Source organism: Tinamus guttatus, unplaced genomic scaffold (genome assembly GCF_059628265.1).
Source record: "Tinamus guttatus ecotype Peru unplaced genomic scaffold, ASM5962826v1 Tinamus_guttatus_pri_ptg000716l, whole genome shotgun sequence".
Lineage (NCBI taxonomy): Eukaryota > Metazoa > Chordata > Aves > Tinamiformes > Tinamidae > Tinamus > Tinamus guttatus.
Window position 1 is genome coordinate 3,337,254 of NW_028289250.1, and position 18,216 is coordinate 3,355,469.

An 18,216-nucleotide genomic window follows, 5' to 3' on the forward strand; every position below is an offset into this window, starting at 1 on the left:
AGTCATTTTTTTCATCCTCCTATGTGAATCTAAACAGAAGTAACAGTGGCGGTCTGTTTTCTTTCTTTTTGGTTTGGACCCTTCTGGGATCCAGAATACAAATTATTTGTTGTTCAGATTGGGAAAAAAACACATCAAAACCAAAACAAGAGCACAATATATCTTTTCTGCCAACTGCCATTCACGAGATGGATATTTTTCAGTGTCTTCTGATAAATCACTGTCAGGAGAAAGACAGGAATAAGCTGTGCTTCGCAGTGTGAACCAGGAAAAGAGACTTTCTCCACAAATAACAGTGGCTTACCACTACAGCTTTAAATCTAGAGTAACGCCAATCCTATTAAATTCAGTGTGCAGAAATACCTGGTAATAAATCCATAGCTGAGCAGGACTGGGCCTGCCACAGGGAAAGTTGCAAAGACGTGTCACCTTTGATGGAGGCAATTGGCTGTTTGTTAGGTGCCAGCAGCTTGTGGTTTGTCAGGTGCTTTAGGAGGAAACCTGGAATAAGGACCTAACAAAAAAGAACTAGTCATCCAACCAAGTAATTTCAAAACAGGGGGTAGGCAACAGCACCGCAAGCTAAAGGAGAATTTACCGTGATATGTGATAATCTTGCAATTTTCAGCTGTTTTTTAATCTGTTTTTTCTTTTTCTATTCTACCATTTTTAAGTGGTCTTTGGAACTGCTATTTGATAGAAATTTAATTATTTAAAGAGGTGATTGTTCAGAAATGAATGATTTCCATAATGAAGTTTAAAAGCAGCAAACCAAGACTGTTAATGGCAAGATGAAAGCTTTTCGTCAGCTGGGTGGTAGTGGGTAATATTTGGTTAAAACATCTGTGGCTCTCTAAAAGAGATCTTTTCATGTCTGTGCTGTTATGCAAAAAAAGTTTCCTTATTTCTTAAGGAAAACGTACAATTCCAGATCATCCTGGAAGAAATGGGGGAGAAAAACTAGGCACACTCTATTTAAAAAAGAGAGAGAAAAAAAAAAGAAGGAGTAAGCATACTTACTTGGTCTGTTTCTCTGTCAGATATAAAACACAAATACTAATAGTCTATTAAGCATGAATTTTGTGTGGGGTCTCACTGCTATTCTGAAAGACCTCATCCCTTTTTCCTGCCTCTTAAACATTCGGCAGAGTAAACCTCCTTCTCCTTTGGAGAGCAATTTGCAGGCATTGCCAGCTGTGAAAGGAATTGATTGCGTTGGTGAGAGTCTGGGCAATTTCCCTCACAGTTGGGACCATGGTGGGAGGACGTTGCACTGTTCTTCCACTAAATATGATGCTCCAATTATCTGGCAGATATTTATTTCTTGTGTTCTTTTACATGCATTTATTAGGTGGCCTGTAACAGCCAGGATTTGTTAATATAGTTTATCTAAAGATAGCAGAAGCCGCTTTTTAGAAACACAGGTTGTGAACTCAATTTTTTTCTTATTGCTAATCATCTTACCAGGAGAGGGAAAATTCAGATGTTAGTTACTATCGAAAAACCTCCGCTAAGAACACTCCAAGACAACCGGCAGCAAAATTAGTGAAGGACTTGCCTTGGCAGTGTAGTGAAACACGAAATGGCCTTTCTGTGTTTTTAGCAGGTACGATTCCTAGGTCAGATTTGCCTACAAAGCAGTCAGACAACTCTTAAAACCTGCTTCCAGAAATATTCTAGAATGAAAGAGCTCTCAATCTTCAGATAAGAGAGCTGACACCATCAGCAGTTTGCTGTTACCACTGGCTTATGATTTACTTACTTAGTGTAGGCTGTGTTCTGAAATGAATAACTTCTACATTACAAAATACAAAATAAATTCTGTATGGTTGTTTCAATTTAGATGAAATGGAAAAAAATGTTAAAAAGATAATTCATAGATACCCTCTGTTTAATTTTTATAACTGCTGATATAAATGCAAGTTTTAATGCTTGAATGCTCTAGACATTTGCAAGATGATTTTAAGGAACTTCCTCCATATCACTAGAGAGACAACTTGAATGTACCTCTATTTTCCTGAATTTTCTCTCAGAAATCAGCATCTATTGTATGAGGAAAGACTAAGCCAGCTGGGCCTCTTTAGCCTAGAGAAGAGAGGATTGAGAAGAGACCTGATCAACATGTACAAGTACCTTAGGGGTGAACGTAGGGAGGCCAAGCTCTTCTCCGTGGTGGTCCGTAACAGGACAAGGGGTAGTGGGTGCAAGTTGAAACACAGCAAGTTCCATCTCCATATGAGGAAGAACTTCTTTCCTGTGAGGGTGACAGAGCCCTGGAACAGGCTGCCCAGAGAGGCTGTCGAGTCTCCTCCTCTGGAGATCTTCAAAACCCGCCTGGATGCCACCCTGTGCCACGTGCTCTAGGTGTCCCTGCTGGAGCAGGGGGGTTGGACTAGGTGATCTCTAGAGGTCCCTTCCAATCTCAACCACTCTGTGATTCTGTGATGCTGTGAAATGTTAGTATTTTATTTTCCAAGAGTAAATAAACATCACCAAATGGTTTCTGTGTTTTCCTGTGAATAATTTTATTTCTACAGGAGAGAAAAAGAACTGTGTCTGTCTTTTGGGGAACATGGTAAGAGGCAATAATGACGAACTGTTTTTTTCCTCTTTTAATGCCTTTACTTTGGAAAATTTAATTTCAGGGAGCCAGATACTTAATCCCTGCTGTTGTTCAGAAGTTTAATGTATGTCCTCTTGTGACCTGTGATAAAAATTGAGTCAAAAGTCAGAGAGGTTGCCAAGTTACAAGAAATGTGGATTTCATCTTTATTGGCTCAAAAGATGCAATGGTTTGCAGGATAAAAGGGATGTCCTTTTTCTTTGATATGGAAAAAGCAGATAATATCAAAGATAATTTTAAGTATGCAAAGCAAGAAAAAGGAGAAATACAGAAGGAATATAAATATAGATTCAATACAAAACATAATTTCATGTATAGCCATCCGTATATATATTGCATAATATACAATATATATTTTTATGTATTGCGTAATTGAGTGAAGAGGAACAGCAGTAAGGCGGATGATAGCAGTAACACAAAGTCCAGTCACAAGGTGCAGAGCAGCAACAAGTCTCTATGACTGCTGCCTTTCAGTATAGGGACTGGACCAGGAGCTTGTGGAAAGATCTGTCGGTTCTGGAAGTTCTGGAGACTTTTTTTTTTTTTACTTTGTCTAGCTTCGCTGGTTCTGCTTTTCAAAACCCTTCAGAACAGATATCCCAGGCCTCCATTCTCCCAAGGTACAAGTTCACTCAGTAGGATATGCATTTTCATTAATAAAATAATTTCTTTAGTGTTCCTTATTTCTGTAGGCCAGCTCACAGCTTGAAGGGCTGGCTTGATGCGAGCCATTCCTAAACAGAGCATCAACTCTGTGTTTTTGCACGTCACTGCAGAAGATTGAATTGCTGATCTTCCTGTCATACTGACTTCCTTCTGGTGACTGGAAAGGAGGAAAACGCTTCTTGTATTTACTTACAGTCTAGGTAAGAAGCCTATCCAGTACTGTGTTTTACACAGTTAAAAAGTCATGTTTCAGCAGAGAATATAAACACATTTCTGAAAACTTCAGTAACAGTGGATAACTTTTAATATCGTTAATAAAAGTGCATATGATTCCTGTTTCTAAACAGGTGGAATGATACTCTTAGGAAAAATAAGAAATCTGAAAAAAAAGTTAGCCTAATAGAGTAGACAACCTATGGTAATTATTGTTAATCACTTCTCTCATAAAAGCTGGAACACTGCTAGGTCCTATAATTTTTAGTCAAATGATTTTTTTGCCTTATGACATTCAGGGCTTCTTCAGAAATTCAGAATATGCTTCAATTTTATATTAGGAAGACTTTAAAAGTTCCTCTGGGGCCTCTCAGCAACTCTGTTACTGTCTCAGTCATTTCTGACTTTAGAATAGGATGATGTGCTCCAAGGAGCAGGAGGAACAGCCTGCTTCCAGCAGCCAGGGCTGGGGCATCTTACAGTGTCTGTCACTCTGCCCTTCCTCCTCCTCCTCCTCCTCTTGTTCAGGAACCAAAGTGGGGGAGAAAATAGAGCTAATTTTCATGGATTATGGTGATGATCTACCAGGTCTTTGTGAACTGGTTGAAGTACTGAAAATGGGATAGTCATTTTAGGAGAGTACTATGCAGCAGTACTGAACTAACTACTATCCTCATAGCACTCAGCATGCTGTGAAAAGATGACCAGCTGCTCACTGCTGCCTCTCCATCTGTATTACCCAGAATCTGCAGACCTGGGGGTTGGAATTAATCTCATGCTCTGCTGTTCATTTGATCTTTGAGTGCTGGAGATCTTCCTTATGGCGTGGTTAGCATAGCCACATAGGTGCACATAACACAAGCAGTACATGGTGCTCTAGAATTTGTCTGTTTCTCTTTATGATTAATATAAATGAACTGTAATGTTTTAATAAATTCTGGACGAGTATTTTTGTAGGAGTGACTACAGATAGAGAATCTGTCAGAAGGATTGGTTTTGAATGATACCATAAGTCACGAACGTGTTTCTTCTGCTGACTGTCTTCCAGTTCTGAAGAAATCACAATCACAGTATTCTCTACACGTGTATATGCTGCCATTTAGCTTACAAGCCCTCCTTTCAACAAACTGATTTCATTTTCATGAAGGTGTTTCACATTTTCATGAAGATGTGCTTATTTCTGAAGTGTTGCAAAGCATTTCCAGCGGATTTGAAAAGTAGCATTTTGAGAAGTAAGTTCACAGCTTATTACTTTCAGTCTAGATTTCACAGTTAGTTTCTGATGAGATTTCTAAGCAGCCACTCATAAGTAAACTCTGAATGAAGACATTTTCACCAACAATTCCTGAAATATCTCAAATACTAATTAAAGTTCATCCTGAGTGGTTTAAGACAATTTTGTTAAGATGCTTTAATTTAAAGTTGCCAGCAGTGGCATCATTCCCATTGCTAAGCGTTAATGTTAGAAATTCTCATTCCTAATGCCAAGAGATTCGTGGCCCATTACTACCTGGCTTAGCCTAGCAGCCTGTTGTTCTTGTGTTTCTGAGTATTTGTTCTAATTCAAAAGAAATTGGAATATTGGCAACTTAACAGAGACATATGTAGGAAGTAACCATTGGCAACCAGTGCATGAGACAAGGCTCTTTAATTAGGCTGCTTAAATATTAATCTCCACAAGCCAACTGAAAAGTCATTTCCAGAACCAGATTCTGAGATTGTTCAGTACAACTCTTGGAACTTTATTCTCTTCTCAGGCTTTATTTTCACTAATGATACATCATTTGATTCAGATAATGTTTATACAAATGAAAGTACAAGAAGAGTCAAGGCCCCTGAAGGCAAATTCTGCTTTCTGTGACATACACATGCTTCTTAGGAATCAGGAGAAACTTTACACATATGTTTGAATGTGAAATATGTCTCAATTTTATAAGGTTAGACCTGGAAAGACAGATCTAGCCTTACAAGGTATCAGTTTGTATATAAGTGTTTATTTTCCTACCTTCACTGTAAAAATATAAAGTGCAATATGAAATAGAATATTTCACTTCAAATATGTAAAAAATGTATTTTAACTTCTACAAATTAGATTTGGTCGTGTACGTACTGTCTTGTATAACCAAGTTAATTATGGTAGGTCATTTCTAAAATAGAGAAAAAATAAATTATAGGATTTTATAAGATATAAATTCATTGACGTCAAGCTTTGTAGAGAGAGTTAAAGAAGAGGATGGAAAAGCTGCGGGATTTTTTCTTTTTTCTTTCTTTTCTTTTTTTTTTTTTTTTTTAACACATATAGAGTGAAGTGTACTGCAAGTATAATGAGACCAATTACATTGATTTCAGTGGAGCATGTCCATTTATCCTGGAGAAAAATTTAGATGTCATTTAAGCTATTATTTTTGGCAGAAGAGCAGAGATGGTTTAGAATCCCTTTTGCACTTCCATTTCCCATGGTGGGCAAGTCTGGGGCATGTTCCTATTCTGGCATGAAGGAGCTTAGCTTTATCAGTCTGGTTTGTTTCATACCATTAATATCTGACCTTTGAGGTAATCGCGTAATCCCTGTTAATTGGGATGTATTAGGAGATATCCCACAAAAAAAGAATCCGCACGTTTTCTTGTTAGGAGGGCTTTACAATCTCTTTGCATCATAGGAACAGGAAGAATGGCAAATTTGGCTTTGCAAATCCATTTAAAATAGTAAATGGTAGAATATCCTTTTTGTTTGTTATATTCTGTGTAAGTAATCCTTAACATAAAATATGCCTTCATCAAAAACTGCTGTGGGAAGCTAACTTTGAATGAAGGCTTCCTTCAGGGATTGTGTAGCTATCAGGACCCCAGAGTAAGAAAATTGGCTTGCAAGGAATTCTGTGCTACTAGAACTTGACTTATTCTGATATCTGGGATATACAGCATAGTTAAATAAAGACTTAAGAAAGAGAATATATTGCTATTTATAAAATATATTTCAGGAATTAGTACAAGGGAGGAAGAAGATTTATTTAAATTGAACCTTCTGTAAGATCAAATGGATATTAATTGGTTATGAATGAATTTACAATGTAAATTAGAACAAGGTTTCTGACATCAAAGGAATGATGTCTGGATTCTGGCATGACCTTTAAAATAGGGCGGTGAGGACAAGGAACCGTTAATTATTGCAAGGTGGAGCTTGATAAATTAATATGGGTAGTGATTCCAGAGATGGAAATTAAAGTTTATGATTATAGCATCATAGATCATAGGCTAGAAGAGACATCAAAAAAGGCATCCAATCCATTTTCTTGCTCTGAATTAATCGGAGTTATGTCTAAATCATTCCAAATTTATCCAGCATGATTTTAAATATGATCTCATCTCAGTTATGTAAGCCTGTTACTCTTTCATTCTATTATCTCACTATTCTTACAATTGAAAAACTTTACTAATGTTAACGTAAGTCTAGCTGCAATGCGAGTTCATTTCTTGTCCTCTTCATGGCAGATATAGAGGATGAAATAGTATCCTGCTCCTTTTTTGCCATCTCCTTATGTTTGCAAACTGCTATCGTTTTTCTTCTCAGTATTTTCTTTTTGATATTAACTCTCTGTTCTTTCAGTCTTTGCTCTGAAAACATGCCCTCTGGTTCTCTGATTGTTTTGCTACTTGCTTTTGCACCCTATAACTTTCCTTTTCCTTTCTGAAATACCCATTGGACTTATTCCTCCAACTGACAGTTTACCAGTGCTGGATAAAATAGAAACATCATTTTATGTATCTTGAGAATAGTGTTACTGCTTAATTACTCTACTAACATTGTCATTTTTACAGTAGGATGATGCTTTTGATTTAAAATTAACTGTAAGCCTACCTTTTTGTTAGGTCTGATATCTAAGGAGTTGTCTTCCATTCTGTCTTTGTGTGGTTGATGCTTTTGTATTTCCTTTTTTATATATTTCCTTTTTCTCTCCCAAAGTAGCTGATATTCTTGCTTTCTCTACTTGTGGCCATCACTGTGAGTGCTTAAGACTTTGGATGAGACTGAGTTGCTGTTCCATAGTGATGGATTTAAAACAACACTTGGTTCTTGTTGGTCATGTTCATGGCTGTGCTTTTGTTTTAGTCTGGTTGCTCCCTTGTCTCACCTGGTGGGTGAAGTAGGACAAAGAGCAGCCCTTTTGTGCCACCAACCTAATGCTACAGAAATATCCTAAATCAGTAGAGCCTGAAGGCACTATGCAAATGAAATTGCTTTATGTTTGGATATCTGTATAACCTTACACTGAGATTACTCATATGTAAGGTGTTATTCTTACTTCTTGTTTTATTTTAATGCATTGTCAACTTAAGGTCAAATCTTAATAGCTTGTTCTCCCTTCATATATCAGCAAATGAGGTATTTTGATAAGTAAATTTGTGAACACTGAATGTATAAGATATTAGTAAGCATAGCACTCAGAATTCAAGAGCTTCAGAAACTTTTTGTATTGGCAAGCTTACAAAAGTGTTGTTCTAGAATGATAAAAGCAGGTGCTTCTTCTTAGTTGCCAAGTCTGCTCCCATGTGAGAGGCTAGATAAGTAGTCCAAATTACATCTAAGAATAAAATTTGCCAGAACTTAATTACTTTTCATCATGGTGCCAAGTGAGAAGGGAAAAAAATGGAACTACATTGTAGTCTATTTAATTCTCCTCTTTTAAAACCCTGAGGTAGAATTCTTAACTTAAAAATAAACTGTACTCTTTCAGTGGTAAAATAGAACAAATTTATAAGCAATGACTTATACTCCTTCTACATTTGGCATTTAACTAAAGTAATTTTTTTTCAAAACATAAGTAGTTTTTACAGGGTTTGCAGCTGTGTCATTTCAGCAGGGTATACTTTTATCATTAATCAGTGCTTTTCTCTGGTGACTTCTGCTAAGGTTATGACCATTTAATCTGTCTTTAGTGATACGAGTGATGTTATTAAGCCTGGCTGTTAGATCCTGGTGTTCTGTGGGTTAGACCATAGTACCATCAAACCTTGCTCTTCTAATCAGGCCGACGGTGCTTGTCCACGTAGTGGGCAATTGAGTGCCACAGACTAGATGCAGTCAATCCTACTGAAGTCAAGCCTCTCATCACAAAGCCTCAGCCTTCTGCAAGGAGACTTTATCAGTAAATCAGCAGAAAAGGGGATTAAGACCACAGTCATTTATCCACATCCCCTGTGGTGTGCAATGCAATACTAATGTCATAACCCCTCAGTTCTTGCAAGCTTTATTTAAAGAGAATGTAATGCAACCAGAATTGCAGTACAAGATCCAACCAGAGATTCATTCATTTTGACACCTGCCTCTGTTGTCCGTATTTTGGAGGAAGCTGCAAGAATCAAAAATAGAGAGAAGAGAGTTTCTGCCTTTTTTTCTCAACCCTTGAGCAGTGTCGTATAGCAGAAGCTATATTAAAGTTTGAATTCTTTGCCATTTTTTGTAATGGTATGGAGCACTCCCATTGTACATGTAATCTTTGAGTCCATTGGGAAACGTAGTTAAGGTTTTGGCCTTGTTGATATTTTTAGACTTCTATTGGTTATGTAGTGTATTAAAAAGTTTTCTTACTAGTCTCATATTTGTTCTCCAGTTTCATTGGATAGCCCTTTGCTCAATAGTTTGAGAGGATAGATGGGGTCACTTCATTTACCTCTCCCTTATTCTTTATTCTTAAACAGTCATCCAAATCCCTCCTAAATGTGCTTCATTCTTAGTCTGTCCTTTTCTGGAAGTATTTTCATAGCTAATATATTTTGAATGTTTTCATTTTTACTGTATCTTTTTTGATAGTTAATAGAATAGTTAATAGAAAATTCAAAGTTTGAGTGCATGGAAGAAGATCATTGTTTTTTTGGAAGGCTGTTATAAGTTTTCTATTATTTTCAGTCCATTTCTTTGTATAGACTAATATTACTGCTTACTTTGACCTCTCTGTAAAGCAATACTTTCATCGAGCATCATTGCAGTTATGCACCATTTCCCTTTCTGACTGCAGTTAACTTAAAACCCAGTCATGTGTGTGGGAGATTTGGATTATTTATTCCAAGATATGCATGTCAACTGTGAATCTCATTTCTATCATGTTGCATATTCTTCTAGTTACTTTTTATACTGTTAGGAGTAGTGGCCAATAGAATCTTAGATAGGTCTGAGTTTCAGGTAACTTTTGCTCTCTCCTTAAGTTTCTTTTTGTCTTCAAGACAGACTTCTGTGTTGAATATAGGTCAGCAGTACTGTACTGTAAAAGCAAAAGCCAAGGGCTATAAATAGGCATATAGCCAATAGGGCTCAAGAAATAAGTAATCTTGGCTTCTGCTCAGCAGTGGTATGCCTTCATTTCTCAACTGTGTTGGGCATAACATCTTAGAGAAAGGCAAACAAGAAGGATCAAATGTTATGAGTATATGATGAGCAAAGAAGGACTGAAGTGATTTGGTACACCTGGCACAAAGAAGACAAGGCTGAAGGAGCTGATGGCGTTTCCTATACTTTCCTTCTAAATATGCCCAAATCAATATTTTTGGATGTCTCTTTTGTGTCAAATGAAAGATAGGGAAAGAGAGGTAGGAATTCTTTGCTGACATGAGCTGTCTCTATTTCTTATCAGACATTCAGTCTATGTGCTAAGATTCTTTTCTGGTTTAACTTTAATTAAAACTAAAACAATCTTTCACTGCAAGAGTTTGATTCAGACAGATCAACTTTTTCCATCCAAACCCATCTTATCAGAAAATTCTGAACCATTTCCTATTCCAGGGTCATCAGTTGAAGAAACAGGAATGCACTGCAGTTTGAAGGAATCTTCACTAGATGCAGTGCTGAATTGCACTCAGGCCTGCAGTCCCTTCTGGCTGCTTGCATGTACTCCCATCGGGGTAATAGTGCTTCTTCAGTTCAAGGAACACTGCCTATGTGTGCAGGCAACACAAAACACCAGGACTAAATCAGCCTGAATTACACAGGTTGCTCTTCTGAGAATGCAAAATAGGTTTTGCTGCATGTTACATGTAGCTGTAGTTGCATGCTCCACCTTTAGGAAATAAAAGTCCAAAGGGAGGACACAGCGTTTTTAGTTATTGTGTTTCTTGTTTCAGCTAGATTTCTCTGTTTTGTTACATGTATATATATTAGTACTCATCTTTCTGTTATCAGAGACTTAGTGGGATCTGTGGAAGCCTGTTGTGCACCCACTTGAAGTGAATGGCAAGCTTTAACATGAAGTTACATGTTAACCTTGATGAATCCATCGCTTTTCATTTAAAATAATATGATGGACCTTGGTCAAAAATATTATCAATATAAACAAACAGAGTGGTTGATGGATCACTGTTGCCAATAACCAGTGAAAAAATATGTTAGTTTGGCAAAGTAAGTATTCTTTCTTGATTAAAGTTGACAACTTAAGAAATAAATAGACTTCTGAAATGTTGTGTCCGATAGATGTTCTAATGAAATGTGTTGCCCAAAGGCGTGAATGCAACCCATTTCTGTAAAAACTATTACTCCTTAGAAGGGTTGACTGGTTTTAGGAGAGTTTTTAAGATAACTGCTCCCACTACACTGAGATCGAACTGGTCTTGAAGCGGTACCTGAGTCATCCCTGTTTACAACTCAGCATTTTAAGGAAAAATGAAATTGGTGCCAGTTTGCCTTAAACCATTATGAGCAGAAGTTACAGAGGAGCTGCTTACGAGGCAGAGCAGACATCTGTGTCCCAGTGGTCTGGTAGATAGCCACATGCCTCTGAGGTGGGTCACCCTTGCAGTGAATCAGATCCCTTGGGCTACAGTTTTGGTATAGTATATGGAGGTCTAAGATTGAAATGTAGAATGCATCATTATTTGAGAATATATTTCTTCTAGCAAAAAAAAAAAAAAAAAAAAAGAAAGAGAATCTGCCCCATAAAGAGACTCATTTTCTTCATATGGATGGGAAGACTATTTGCATATGCATTGATTAAATGGGATGAATTTGTTATTTCAGATACATTCATAGTGAGTTGCTCTAATTTAATCTAGGTTGTGCAGGGTCCTGGGGGAAGTAGCCAAGTGTGATATATATCTGTATTATTAAAAATAATTTAGGTTGTGATGACAGCCGGAAAATAACCATACAAGTGATTTCAGTGTTGCATATTTGTTTGTAGCTAGTGATAAATCATTGTTGGTTTTCTCAATTTACAAGCCAAAAGGCAGGTTCTTAACATTTCAGCCTTCAGTCTGGGATCTGAATGTCAAGTGATTAGAGTATATACCCATGTAGGTAAATATTTAGTCCTTGCTATCATGAATCTGAGCATCATTTGCTCATTTCATCCCCAGATGGCCCCTTGAGGTAGGTAAATGTTATGTCCAGGCTACTGATGGGTAACTGAAGCACAGGGCTGTAAGTAACTTTGTGGAAGTTAGCTTTAAAGAAAGGACTTTTAGAAAGGATACAAGATTCAGTGTTGCAAGTTAGCTGAATATTTATGGTGTTATTCTAGGTGATTTTTTTTCATTGCTGCTGTAACTGAATTGACCACCAGCCATCTAAGACCAAGCATAGTTTACTGCCCTTGCTAACAGAGGAGGTTGACATATACAATGAGGAAGTGCAATTTTTTTAATGCTAAAACAGATTTCTGGGTAGAATTTTGTTGAATTAAGTGCTGAAAAGATTATAGGCTTACCAATCACATAATTTTTGAATGTTCTTTAAGGATCACTTAATTTACTGCTGGAAAAACAAAACAAAACAAACCCGAGAAGAGCTGGAAAACAGCAGTTGTTGGACAACTCAAAACAGTGTTATGTGACTCTCTTGCCTGCCAAATTCTGTCCTTGCCAAAATATAGATACCTGGTGAAATACAGTCTCAACTTAAAGAAGCAAGACCACACTGGAAAAAGAAAACTAAAAATCACACTTTTAAATTAAGAAAGAGCTGTAAAACCAAAGTTACCATTTTCTAGCTTTATTAAGTATATGTTATTCCTGGCGCTTAGCACAATAAAACCCACAGTAGGATTATCAGAATCAAGAGTAAAAATATAGCCTATATATAAGAGCTCTTTTCAGTCTATGGCATCTCCCCTTTAGAAAGGCAATGTTCAGGATTATAAGCGTAGTAACAAAGGAAATGACTTTAAGGTGTAAATCTTAATTTCTGAGATCCAAGTTGAGGCATGCTTAATGCTTTAAGAATATTACAGTGAGAAGTACACTTGTGCTAATATAGACCAGGACATGGATGCAGAATACTTAAACTGAATCAAATCTCTTCTAATGACCTCACATTCATAACTACATGGTTGAAATGATCATTTTAAAATCTATCTAATCACTATGTAATCTATTCACTCAGATTATCACAATTTTATTCACTTTATGATAGACAGTTTGGGATCTGGTTACACTACACTGTCATCGAGCTCTTTGCCTCACTAAAACAGGTGCTTTAAAGGCCAAAGACAATGTTTGTGTAGCTGGTACATCATTCATTATGGGCATAGCTGAAATACAGTAAATATTGGTAATTGGTAACTCCTGGAGTGAATTTTTCTTTATGGCAGCCTTTCAGTAGTAATGGAACAGGATTTAATCATTGTAAATTGCAGAGCTTAATTAACTGCTAGTAAGCACTTATTACTGTGATAGTCCTATCAAGCGGAATTAAGGGCTGCTTATGTGAGTAACTGCTACTCAATAAAAATAAAAGTTCCCCCATTTGTCCCTGTGATTAAAATTGGAAAAAACACAGGAGATACACGGTAGACTTATTTCATTTCTGAAGATCTTGCTTTCACTGTAGTTTGGGCTCACTTTTTTTGCAATGAATAATGTTGTGGTTGTGTGTAGACTTGTGTGTGCATGTTTTGTTTAGTTTGTAGACTGCATGTTCAAAATAGAAGTTTATGCATACAAAATACAAATTAGGTAGTCCACTAATAATTTGTGCATAGAAATTAACCATTTTAGATAACAGCAGCTTAGTTTCATGTGCAGATTAAGTATACCCATTTGAAAAAATGCTCTTAATATTTCAGTTAATTTTGATGCCAAAGTCTGCTGAGATATTTGATTGTTTCTTAATTGCGGGCAAAACACTGAAGTCGTGGAGGTTTGATTTGGATAGGTACAAGAAGTATGAATGCCATTCCATTTTACAGTTATGAAAAAATTCTCATTCTTCAAGCCTTGAGGAAGTAGACATATATTGTATTTCTATGTTTGGTTTCCACTAGACTCCGCCATTTTTGTACTTTCTCAGAGAAGATTGTCTTAAGCTTAAGCTGTTTTTTTTTTTTTCCTTCTGCCTGCTTTTCCCATTATAATGTGAACTACAAGTTTAGAAGAACTCAGTGCGTTTGACTTATTACTGAAGTAATTTAGTTTTGGATTACATGTATCAGTTAGGTCTGTTTTTGTGCAAATTGCATAAATCTTCAAAGATTTCTTATTCTAATCTGTGATGTCAGTAAGTTTCCAGTGCAAAATTAATGATGGGTGCCTTGGAGATGTGTGCTACTAATTATGCTCTGAACTTTTTCTCAGACTATCTGGCGCTTTATGGTAGGTTAGGAATTTGGTTCTCAGCATCAAACATCACCAAACAAACTGTAATGAAATAAGAAGCTGTTTATTGTATGACGTGAGAAGAGTGTGCTTAACGCTGTTCATGTGATGATGATAAGCAGGAGTGATGATAACCTGGAATGCCACTTAATTCATCAGTTTCTCTGTTAAAAATATTTTAATCAAAACTACAATGTTTTCTCAATGCTAGAATTCTGCCAAACATCTGGCTGGGAAGTTGCCCTCGGCAGGTGGAGCATGTGACTGTCAAGCTAAAACACGAGCTGGGTATTACAGCTATAATGAACTTCCAGACCGAATGGGATATTGTGCAGAATTCCTGGGGTTGCAACCGCTACCCAGAACCCATGAGCCCTGAAATCCTCATGAAACTATATAAAGAGGAAGGTCTTGCCTATGTCTGGATGCCAACCCCAGACATGAGCACTGAAGGTAATGCTGAGACCAGTCTTGCAGCTAAATTAACAGTAGCAAAACCTTTGAGTTACTAATTTCTCTTTTTCTTGGCTGCTTTTTTTGTGTGTGAATCTTGTGTAAAAATGTAGCAAGAGCACAAGGTGTGATTTTTGAGTGCTGTCTGTAACAAATTATGTATTCCTTGTTGTAGGTGGAGAGGTCATCCTAGTATTCCCTAGCTGGCAGTAGATGTGTATTTGAGTTTAAAGCCATCTGACATTGATAGCTGCTTGACTGTTTTTGATTTCAACTTGAATTCAGCCTGTATAATGAAAATATGCTGTGTAGGTGGAAGACTGCAAGCTTGCACAACACAACAGCTTGGTGTCCTTGCTGTCTTAAAATGGAGAGACAGGACCGTATAGCTTTCTCTGTCATTCCCTTCCCTCTAAAAACATTTTTCCTTCTCTGTGATTTCCCAGATGGTTGAATCGCTATATGGTCATTTATGTAATGGCTTGCAGTTAATTTAGGATACACATGGCACATTATTTTATAACATAAATTACAGTTTTTTAATTTCTCCATTGGCTCAGCTAAAAACCTTACAAAATCTTGTTTTCAACACAGAGGTCAGACAAGAAGCATATTTTTGTGTGACTAGTCTATCAACAGGCTAGAATACTTTCAATAGAGTGAAATGCTGCTACCACAAATAGCAGTGATAGGACGTCAGGGAAGACAGGAAGCCTTAAAACAGGGACTTGAAAGGGTTCATCTGCACATGGGGAAAAGTCAGGCTTTGAGGTTTGCATTTTGAATTCCCAGGACTATAGGGAGAAAGAGATCTGGGAACATGGTATATTTATCACTTTAGAAGTGAAAGCCCATTCTGTGTTGTTTAACCATATTCTCGATAGATAATTGAGTAGCAACAGTGTTCATTTCCAAAGGACTCACTCTGCCTCCCTCATTATTACTGAAGTGTTGACCTCCATTATAAGGTTTTGGAAGTGGCAGTACCAAGGTAGCTTCACAGTCCTCTAGTGCTTCAAGCATTTGTGTTTAGACTTTCTAACTTCAGTACTGTATAAGATGTGCTGTTTGATATAATCTGCCAGCTTATCTCTGTCCTATGAAAATTATTATTACCTCACACAATTATTGTTAATCATAATGTATTTTCAGAGAAGATTTGACCATTTATATGGATGTTGTGTCATTTGGACTTATGATGCAAGAAGAAACAAATATTAGGGTGGAAGGTCATTAAAAAAGAAAAGGTAAAATCCAGCAGGCTTTTAAAAGATATTAGAGATTCTGGCTATTCAATGCTTAAGCTGTTTTAAAACCGAACCCTTTAAAAGTATGGTAATACACACGTTCAGAACCACAGTCTCCTTTGAAAACTTTGTTTGTAACTTATTTAGGAAGCTATTTGCCAGATAGCCTACCTCGAACTACATAGCTCCTGTTTCCCTATTTAGGGTGTTAGAAAGGAAACTGGCTTTAATGATTTTTTTTTCTGGCCTGCCTTTGTGAATAGCAGTGCATAAGGCTCTACAGACATAATCTCAACCATGAACATAAATGTAAGTGAATGTGTCTTATTTTAATCTTAGGAAGAATACAGATGTTGCCCCAAGCTGTGTGTCTCTTGCATGGGCTTCTTGAGAACGGTCACACTGTCTACGTGCATTGCAACGCTGGCGTTGGCAGGTCCACAGCTGCTGTCTGTGGCTGGCTGAAGTACGTGATGGGATGGAGCCTGCGCAAAGTGCAGTACTTTGTGGCGTCCAGGAGGGCAGCTGTCTACATAGATGAGGAAGCTCTGGTTCGTGCTGAAGATGATTTCTACCAGAAATTTGGACCTCTTCATTCCTCGTGCAAACTTCAAACCTAGAAAAGTGGATGAGGAGAACGAAAGTGAAGAGGGATTCTTATATGTCAGCCTCAAGGATTTAGAATTCACGATTCTGACTCCTGTCTCTTCTCCTCAGATTACAGGCTTGTCTTAAATGTCCTGAGAATTTAACTAAAAAATGCCTCTGAGTGTTTTTTTATTTGCCCTTTTTAAGCTAGTATAATTCATGCTTTCAAGCTTTTTGCTGCAAGTATGAGAGGTGAAGACTGTATAAAGGGGAAACATTCTCATTTAATTGTTCACCTGTAGACACTAAAGTTTTATGGTAGACACTAAATAAGAAAAGATTTGATATAAAATAATGGAAGTTGGCAATATTGCAGTGACAAGAAAGTGAAGACGTTCTCCAATACACAGTTGCAAAGGTTGACCGGTTCAACGTTAAGGTTAGGAGAGAGATGATAGTCAAAGCTGCTCATGTATTGCAGGTAGAGTGTGCATTCTTCAAGTGTTTGGTACTGATTTTATAAATAAATTGTATTAATGGGAAAGATCAGAAGGAAATGGATTTTTGAACTCTATTTTTTAAACATAAAACTAATGCCTATGCAGCATTTTCTCTCTTGTTTACTGTAGAGGTCATGTTAAATATTATAACTATGTTCTTTAACAACTTGAAGTTATGCTGGAATATGGTATGAAGAGAGGAAACAGTTCTGTTTATGCAGACTTATTGCAAGGCAGACCTGTTTATTGCATTATCCAAGATTGTGAGGTCTCTAAGTTGAAGCTACATTTTGCTCTTCTGATCCATGCAGTGTTGTACAATGGGATCTCTAGGTGCTATGTCAATCTATATGGTAACCCCTAGCTTACAAACAAACTGAATATAGAAGAAGAATCGGTTGATGACCTTTTAGATACACCTCTTGTTACAATACCAAGAACCAAGCTGAAATTCTGAACCAAAACCTCTGTTTTGTTGATCTAGATGAATTTCTTCACTACAGCAAGAGTCTCTCATTCTTGTGCAAACAGCGTGTTGACATTCATAGACGTTAGATTTACCTTAGTGAAGCTCCATGGTGAGCTGAATAAACATGCTCTGTAGGAGCAAAAGTGCATCTCTACAGAGGGCATTCGCAGGAGCTTAGCCTCAGTTGGCTGATGTTGGTTTTGTAGATGATCTCTAGCATTTTACAGTGCTGTTCAGTACTGTTAGCTAAACTAAGCAATGGCACCAATGACTTCCAGCCCTGCTCGGATAAAACCAATTTACTGTAGCTCAGGGCTGAGAGAGGGGGGAGAGAAAGTGTTCCCCCAAAATCCCCCCCAAAGGGGACTGGGGATTAAGAATGCATAAACATTAAGCAAATGGTTTCTATAGGTTTATTCTTAAGTGAATTTTTTTTGGTCAGACAACTTGTCCCTCTAAAGATTCAGTCAGTGCCAGAGTAGTTCAGCTGATATATATTGATTATCTAAACACTTAATGGAGAAACTGTTTGATATGAACTGCTTATGGAGAATATCCAGCAGTATAAAATATAATGTTTTATTTATCTTGCATTTCAATTATCTTCCAAAGGAAAAGTATTAATTTAATTTATTTTAAATGCGTGGGTTTGATCACAGGTTTGTTTCTGTTTTCTGCTTTGAAATAATGCTGCCTGTTTAAAAAGTGGATGAAGAAAGATCACAATTAAATAAAAATGTTATGACAGTTACAGTAGTCCACATTGTCTTATTCCCAATTTCACAGATAGTAAGAAGTGCCGTGATTGATACTTGTATCAATCAAGGCAGGACAAGGCACTTACTGCAGTAGCTGTCTTATTTCTTGTCTTCTGTGCTG

General features: G+C 37.1%; 1 protein-coding gene across 1 annotated transcript in view; it reads left to right on the forward strand.

Moving 5' to 3' along the window:
* EPM2A (EPM2A glucan phosphatase, laforin) overlaps nucleotides 1-17,388 on the forward strand; it is a 40,164-nt gene extending 22,776 nt beyond the window's left edge. The window contains exons 3-4 of the mRNA XM_088537052.1: nucleotides 14,292-14,533; nucleotides 16,120-17,388. Coding sequence (XP_088393178.1) covers nucleotides 14,292-14,533; nucleotides 16,120-16,400 — 523 coding nt within the window. The 3' untranslated portion in view covers nucleotides 16,401-17,388. The remainder of the gene's footprint in view (nucleotides 1-14,291; nucleotides 14,534-16,119) is intronic.
* The last annotated feature ends 828 nt before the right edge of the window (nucleotides 17,389-18,216 follow it).